We start from the raw sequence: 9,494 nt of genomic DNA on the forward strand, positions 1-9,494 counted from the left end.
TTCTTCATCAATCAATTTAAGTTTCGTGCTTACTTTGTCTACCTTTAACTGATCCTTATTTTCTTTTAAAACTGAATTGTACCTATTTTATGCTAACCTTTAGCTTTTTAAAACATCACTGGGAAGTTCATACTGATGAATAGCAATGTCATAAGAATTGATGTGGTCATAAACTATTCTTTGGGAAACAAGAGATCTCTCTTGTAGATTTTCTACAAACAACTGCTTGCATATTGGCCATGAGATAAAACAAAAATGATAGATTTTTAATTTATCTCATGGACTCAGCACAGACTTTTCACAATGCTGAATACTTTTGAGTTTTGGGCAAATAGACACCAAAAAAATTATCAACAGAATCAGTTAACTCATTAAAGGACTCAAATTTATTTATTATCATTTTTAAGACTCTAAACCGAACACATTTTGCACCATAAAATTCATCAAATTATTGTTTTGCATTACATGCATCATCAGTTGAAAGCCATTTTAATGCACTTAATCTCTCAGCAAGACCTTTGAATTTTAGAGTGGATACTTCCTTATTTTAAACCATTGCATTTGGAGACAAAGATGAAGCATTCCTCCCTAAAGAATACTTCAATGGGCATCTTTCTTGTAAATTTTGCAATGACATTATGATAATCTGCATACAATCTTTCTTAAATTTTAATTTCTCTTTTGGTTAACAATAAAGAGAACTTAGCATTTCAGTGCTGTTCCTATGTCAATTTGGTCTACTTCTAGTTGGTTATTTGAACTCTCTACTCCAATCTTTGTTAAACTAAACAATATTGCAGCTTCTTTCAAAATGTTTTGTATAAGAATCATTTTCATCAAATTTTGCAACATATTTTCTAAACTGTTTAATAAAAATGCCACCATGAAATAAAACTAGGAATCATTCATAATATTTTAAAATTTTAATCATGTTTGGCCATACAACAATTCCTAGAGAAGCTATAGATTCATCTTCTACCCAGTGAGTTGCATCTTCTACCCAGTGAGTTGCATCTTCTACCCAGTGAGTTGCACAGAACAATAATAATAAGCAACATAACAATAAATATAAACAACATAACAATAAACACCAACATAATAATAAAACAAATTACTAAAGCTGAACTACTCTTAATTTATGTGTGTGTATGTATGTATGCATGTAGGTATGTATATAAGTATGTATGTATGTATGTATGTACGTATGTACCTCTCTCTCTCTCTCTCTCTCTCTCTCTCTCTCTCTCTCTCTATATATATATATATATATATATATATATATATATATATATATATATATATATATATATATAGAGAGAGAGAGAGAGAGAGAGAGAGAGAGAGATACAAACATACATACTCTCTCTCTCTCTCTCTCTCTCTCTCTCTCTCTCTCTCTCTCTCTCTCTCTCTCTCTCTCTATATATATATATATATATATATATATATATATATATATATATATATATATATATATATATATATATATATATATATTATTACTGTTATCTGGCATAATAATATCATAATAATATATACATATATTATTGTTACCTGGCACAATTAACAATCTGCAAACTGCAATTCCCCATATCAACTATACCACAATATTCTTTTTCCTCACTATGTTAATCTAACATTTTCAAAACCTCCCAACTAACATTTGGAACATCCAATGATACTTGAATTAGTTTTCCAAGATCTTTAATAAGTTTGTCAAATAAATTTTGTAAATTAGGACGTCTGAGGAATTTTTAGTCAATATATTTAGCTTTTACAACTTAAATTCCAGTAACTAATTCAGAAATTCATTAGTTCATTTTTGAAGATAACACTCATACTTTAATCATATGACAAAACAAAGAATGGTGATGCACTGACATCAGAAAAAAGCTGGTCTCGATAGTATGGTGCTAATCCAAAATTAATAAGGTAACAACAATCTGCTTTGCTTAATGCAAACTTTGATGCTATTGTGCTGTCAGAGAATATGAATTTGAATATTTCATTTAAATTTAAGCAAAATCTTGAAAAATGCGACAACAATACATTCAAGCTCCATACTATTTCTGCCTTGGTAACCAGAGCTGGAGATTTAAGATCCTCAATAGTAGGCTGTGCTGATTTATAGTTTATATAGTTTTTTAAATTAGAAGAACTTTTATGTAAGTTACTGATAGAACACAGCCAATTAATTTGCTACAAGTTTTCCAAAATTCCGGAAAACATATATTTAAATAAAAGTTAATTAAAATAAAAAACTAACAAACTACCATTAAAGAATATATCTGCTGCATTATTCGTCTTTCCATTAAATTTATGCTTCTTACCGGTTGGATGAGAATCCAAGGCAGATACTTCCATGTTAGAAATATCAATACCCGTTCTCCACCAACTATAGCTTGCTTATTTAGAATTTGAAATACAAAATTTTACCTAAGAAGAATACTTTTTGTTGTATAGCCGTTCTGTTTGAAAACACAAATATAATATATAACTAATATAATGACAAAGACAAAGTTTGAAAAAGTTCTTTGTCTTAGCCATTATATTAGTTATATATTATATTTTTAAATAATTACTAGATGTTAATAATACTGACAGTAACAGCTAAAAAAAATTTTTTTGCATTTCAGAAAATACATAATAAATTCAGTAGAAATCTATGCAATATTAATAATATTTCTGTTAAAGGTAAAACATGATAGCGAAATATCGAAATTTCAGAAAAAAATTCCAGGATTTCCAGGATTGGAAATCCTGGAAATCCTGGAATTTTTATTGCTAAATGGGTATTTTTCCAGAACTTTTCAAGGACCTATCAAAATCCAGGATATTTCCAGGTTTTCAAGGACCGCTGGCCACCCTGATACCTATTGAAATTTACACAATTGATCTAATGATGTATAAAATTGACTGCAAAAATAATAATTGTACACCGACAAAATAGGTCATTTTTTTAGCATAAATCATTACTTAAGCATAAATACTTTACCATAAATCGATATAAAGACTCAAGTTTGCCGGACATGTCCGGCAAACTTGAGTCTTTATTGGACAAATTGTCCGGCACAAAAAAGTTCCTTATTTCGAGCCCTGTATGTATGTATATATGTATGTATGTATGTATGTATGTATGTATGTATGTATGTATGTATGTATGTATGTATGTATATATGTATGCATATATATATATATATATATATATATATATATATATATATATATATATATATATATATATATATATATATATATATATATATATCAGGCCTTAAGAAGCATTATGCAGCTTGCATTTTGCCTGCGAAAAGGCAATTTGTCTACGCGTTCAGCAGTTTTGCGTTATGCAAAAACTTTTATCTTTTCGAATATTTAAATTATCTTTTTTGATGTCGTTAACCTTGATTCAGAAGAAATAAAGTCATAAGTAAAAGCATTTAACCACAATTGTAAAGTAATAGATTTTCTGTTAAAGAAACAATTTGTTTAATAATTTTTTGTTGTTGTTGTTAAAAATTAGTTAAAAAAAACAAAGTGTTTTATCTTAAGCAATTAAATATATAAATTCCTTTTAAATATAAAAATTAATTTTTGTCAAAACAATTTAAAAAATGCACAATTTATTCTGATGTAAATATTTTATTAATAATACATTTTGTTTATTGTTAATTCAATAACATAAAGTTTTAATGGCGCTCGTTTAATTTATGAAAATAAATTATGATCACGAATATGTTATCAGTAACTGATAAATAATAAAAAAAAAATCTTTTTTATTTAGAAACATTATTAAAAAGAGTTCACAAAATAAATAAGAAAAAATTTATTAACAGTTAATAAAATAACCAAAAACCAACGGTAAAATGATAAGAAAATAAACAAATATTATTTTACGTTTTATGAAAAAAATATTTTTTTCAAAATAAAATTTAGTTCATATTTGAAAAAAATAATAAAATTGATTTTTCAAATAGGAACTTAGATTTTATTTGTAACCTTTGTTATAGTGACAAAAAAAAAACTGTTTGTATGATTTTCAACATGTTAATAAAATAACTTTAATTGTGATGCGGTACTTGAAAAGATGCTAGTGACGCAATATAACTGCTAACAATACTAAATATATTTGCTGAGTTACTTAGAAATGCGTTACGCAGCGAAATCTTGTAACAAGGCCTGATATATATATATATACATATGTATATATATATACATATGTATATATATATACACACATATGTATATATATACATATGTATATATATATATATATATTTATATATATATATGTATATATATATATATATATATATGTATATATATATATATATATATGTATATATATATATACATATATATATATACATATACATATATATATATATATACATATATATATATATACATATATATATATATATACATATATATATATATATATATGTATATATATATATATATATATGTATATATATATATATATATATATATATATATATATATATATATATATATATATATATACATATATATATATATATATATATATATATATATATATATATATATATATATATATTTATATATATATATATATATATATATATGTATATATATATCAAAAAAAGATTGAGGTCAGCAAATTATTGTCGACCTCAATCTTTTAGAGTGAGTGTGTGTATACACACACATATATTACATATATGTGTGGGTATACACACACTCACATATATATATATATATTTACAAATATATCAAGCCTTGTTAGCATTACTCAAATATATGTTGCTGAAAAAAAATTTGAGTTTTTAGTTTTAAGCAAAAACTTTTTTTATTTTAGAATATTTAAATTAATTTTTAATATTGTTTATGCAACATTTATTCAGAAAATAATAGGTCATAAAAAAAGCATTTAACCGCAACTGTGGATTTAAAAAAAAAAAAGATTATTTTAAAAAAATTCTTTTTGAATTAAAAGACTATAAATTAAATATGATTTTAAAGATTGTAAATATGATTTTAAAGATTGTAATGTAAAATAGTATAACGTAGTATGTAAAATTTATTTTTCAAAAAAATGTAAAACAGTTTCTCAATATTTATTTAAAAAAATTTTTTCTTATCATCTTCTATACTTAGAAAGTGATAAAAAATTCTATTATAAGATATTTGTAAGCGTAATTTATGTTCATAAATAAATTACATCAAAAGAATTAGAACTTTGCACAATAATTAATGAGGCAAAAATTTTAAAATAATTTGTGAAAAAAGTTCTCTTGAAGAAAATATGAATAATGCAAAAAATGATAAATGTGGAGTTCTAATTAAGAAGATAACCTCATATTATAAGATGTAAGTTTGACTAATAATTTTTTTGGATGTGCAGTAGCTCTTTTTTAAAAAACTGGCAAGATAAAAGCTTGGTGCCATAGGTATGGTTGTTAAACACAGCAAAAAAAAAGATTATTTTTATTATTTTTTTAATCTATTAAAGGAGACCTATTTTTAGAGTTATATAGTTTATTACTAGCATAAATATTATTTTGTTTAACAACTTTAAGTAGTAATCAATGATCTTTTTTAAAAAGTGTAACCTTTCTAAAAGGAACAAACCAAATAATACCATTACAAAAATGATTGGAGAAAATGTTCCAAAAATCTTTAATTGTGAAAACACTAGAAAATTCAAAGTCTCAATTGATATTAGATAAACATATAGATAAAAATAATTTTCTTTTTGACTGTTCGATCCATCACTACTTACACAGAAATAGACTGTGTTATGATTGTTGGTGCACTCTAAACAGTAAAATATTATTTGAAAATACAAGATCTAGAATATTGTTTGCAAGGGTGGGTTTATAAGCAAATTGGTATAAACCAAGACTACTGACTAAATTGAAATAAAAAAAGACTATAACACTTTTCCCTTGTTAATACATAATTTAGCAAGTCCAGTTTTGGATAATTTTTTTTCTAGGTTATTTAGTTGCTCCTAGAAGTCCTTACAGTCTTATCACGGAGCACCGCGGAAGAGCATTCAACTAGAAGTTCGCGCCTCCTTCCTAACCAATTAAATTAAAGTCACTAACAATAAAAATTGAGATATAGAGTGACACAATTTATAATCAATGCAATAAGTTCAAGATAAGCCACATCAACAATGGATTAAAACAATGGCAGGTGATTAAACGAAGATTATGAGGACCAAAACAAAAGTCTACACAGACAATTTCAATATCGGTATCTGTTTGAGCAATTTAAACTTGATCAGATTCAATGTCATTTCTATAATAAATAGCTCATCCACCAATTTTTAAGTGATCAATACAAAAGATTGAGTAATCTTTCACATAAACAATAGAGTTAGATTATTTACTAGTGAAAAATGTTTTGCAAATGCAAATTACAGTTGGTTTGATTGCTTCAGTATATTAAACTCACTTATTTGTAAGGCTTTTTGATTGAAAAGATAAACAGAATTTTTAAGAGGTGGAATTAAAGAAATTATGTAATTAGTTTTAAAACTTTTTAATTTAAAAAAAATTGAATTAATATGACACTTTTTTGTAAAAACTGCTATGCTTTGATTACTCAAAATAAATATAAATGGATCACAACTACCAAGCCTTTCCAGGAAGCGTGTGCAGCAGCATGCCTTGTTTTTCCTTGCATACAACTTTTTTTAGACAACTTGATCAGGGCTGTTTGCATATTTCTACAATTTAAGTGTTTTAAAAAAATGCACTAAAAGAACTTAGCTGAACTAAATTTAAAAAAAAACTAAAAAAAAAACTCCTAAAAATTTTTTAAGTAATTTTATCAAAAAATAAAAAAAAATAAAAAAATTAATTAATATAAAAAACGAACATTTTAATAATAAAAATTGTTGAAATGCTTAAAATTTTTTTTAGAAAATGTCAAAGTTTAAAAATTACATATTCCGAATATAATTACAAACGCAAAGGTTTAATTATATATATATTTTTGTTTATATTACTATGAAGAAATGTTTAATATGTTATTATTTAACTAGCCTGTATTTTGTTAGAAAGAAATACATATTAACATGAATAAAAAAATTAAATAAAATACTCGTTGACAATTTAAATAAAATGTGTTTATTATAAAGTAATTTGAACTATTATTTAAAAACATTTTGCATAATATATAAAAACATTTAATTAAAAGATATTTTGAAGTTATTTATCATAAAAATTTATTATTTTTTTATGTTTAGTTTTAAATCTCAATGGTTAAAATCTAATTACTATTTTATGATTTTAAAAACTCTGTTGTTTCATAAAATATATTAAAACAGCAAGGATTCTTTTTTACAACTATATCTTAACTTTTAGTCAAGCTTTATGTTCTTAAAATCAATCTTTAAATTATTTGGATTGAAAACTTTTATTCAACTTATTTTTTTCTCTTTATCACATTTGATTTATTTAATGCTTTTGATGCATTAATGCTAAATATTAGAGCATTATTTTCATATTTCTCTTTTTTTTTTCTTTCTTTCTTTTTTTTTTTTTTTAATCAGTAACAACATTTATTAGATGTAATTGCCCTACAGATTTTCTTATTGGAGCTTTTCCATTTACAATGCTTGTCCATGATACTGAGGTTGTTGAAATGACTGGTTAAACATTTTCAAGCACCCTTATTCTTTCAGATAACAGTAAGTTTCTCAATAGTCATGTTTAATGTTTTATTACTTTTTTCTTGCTCAGCTTTGAAAACGTTAAATTCGGTTAATTGAACATTTATCATGGTAATACACTAAGACTTTTGACAAAAAATAATATATTTTTTTAAAACTTACTATTCTGAAATAACACATCTGATTGCTATATAAATGGAAGTGCAAAAAAAAAAAAAGTTGACAGTTGACGCTGTTAGTTATGACAATCAATGCTGTTGTTCATATACCTGCTCTATTGTAATTTGTGTAGCTTTTTTTTATATTTATTTTTATTCCAGAAAAATAATTATAGTAAACTTATTCTCATAACTAATCTCACATAAAAAAGTAGTTAAATGCCGACTTCCTAAAAATAAAAGTATTTGAAAACTGCAATAGTTGTGTGTTTTGTTGAAAATAGTTGCACTGATATTACCATATCCTTGGTAGTAATGTGTCTAATTTGTTTCTTAGTTGCAATGGAGAACTAACTACTCATAATATAACTGCTTATATAATTCTGATAACGTTCATAATTCTCATAATGCTTATAATTGAACTTCTCATAATTTAACTGCATAATTTAAATACTGGATTTCAGCATAATATAAGTCAAAAAAAGTAGGGTTTAAAACAGTTGACTTACACCATTCTGATTCTCACCGGCTCATGTAGCCTTGACTATACAAAAATTTGACTAAATTACAGTAAAAAAAATGAAGGAGTGACGGTAATAAAGAGAAAATAAAAATTACCATCAAAATATGAAGATAATTATTGTCAATTAGTATGCTATAAACTTATATGTCAATAGTTTTTCTTAGGAATAGGGTTTTGACTTTGTTTTGAACATTAATTTATTTTACTGAAACATCTTTAATTAATTAGTTTTTTAAAATTAGTTAGAAAGTAGTTAATTACTTTAATTGCAGTAAAATAATTATTTATAACTATTTACTCTCGAATGTTGTTAAATTGCAGTTATAACTACTTATGTTAAAATCTTTTTGAGCTTTGACATAAGTAGATATAAATTTAATTTAAAAATAAATGTAAAAAATATTAATGAAACATTCTAAAAATAATTTAAAAATTTTTTCAAATTTGGAACAGCACACTTTTTTGAAACTTTGTGTCAAAAAAAACTTTATTTACTTACTGCAAAATAATTGAGGCACAAGACGCATTTTCATTTTAATCCAGACCAATACACTCCCTTCTTGCAAAAATGCTTGAATACAAGTCCATAATAAAAATAAAAGTTTAAGGGTAATACTTTATTTGAGGAGCGATAAAAAATTAAAAAAGTTTCCAAGGAGTTACAGCATATTTTGTATATTAAAGAAGATTCAACAGATTCATTCATCTACTATAAATGAACATTGTTTTGGAAGCGCTATTGTTCCTTCATTGTACATAACACTAAGAGGCTGTTTATACGAATCGGGCTGGCCCGGTTAACTTGGCTTATTAAAAAAATATTGACATAAAAAAGAAATTTTTACATTATTTTTATTGACATCTCTAAAGAGTTTAATATATGTAATTAAAAAAAACTTCTACAATGGATGTAACTCTTTATTTAAATTGGTATTTTAATATTTTAAGGGAGTATAAGGTAAGTATAAGATTAAAAACAAAACAAAAACAAAAACAAATTTAAAAACAAAACAAAAACAATAACAAATCAACGCAATAGTTTATTTTGACTCAAAAATTGGTTTAGTTAAGTAGTGACAAATTTTTAAATAGTTAAGTAGTGACAAAAAAAATAATTGGTTTAGTTAAGTAGTAACTCCGTTAT

At 24.4% G+C, this 9,494-nt stretch overlaps 1 protein-coding gene across 1 annotated transcript in view; it reads right to left on the reverse strand.

Moving 5' to 3' along the window:
* The window catches only part of LOC105845517 (uncharacterized), a 28,951-nt gene extending 19,735 nt beyond the window's left edge, over positions 1-9,216 (reverse strand). The window contains exon 1 of the mRNA XM_065787888.1: positions 8,850-9,216. Coding sequence (XP_065643960.1) covers positions 8,850-8,883 — 34 coding nt within the window. The 5' untranslated portion in view covers positions 8,884-9,216. The remainder of the gene's footprint in view (positions 1-8,849) is intronic.
* Positions 9,217-9,494: the final 278 nt, after the last annotated feature.

Source organism: Hydra vulgaris, chromosome 01, assembly GCF_038396675.1.
Source record: "Hydra vulgaris chromosome 01, alternate assembly HydraT2T_AEP".
NCBI classification, from domain to species: Eukaryota; Metazoa; Cnidaria; class Hydrozoa; order Anthoathecata; family Hydridae; genus Hydra; species Hydra vulgaris.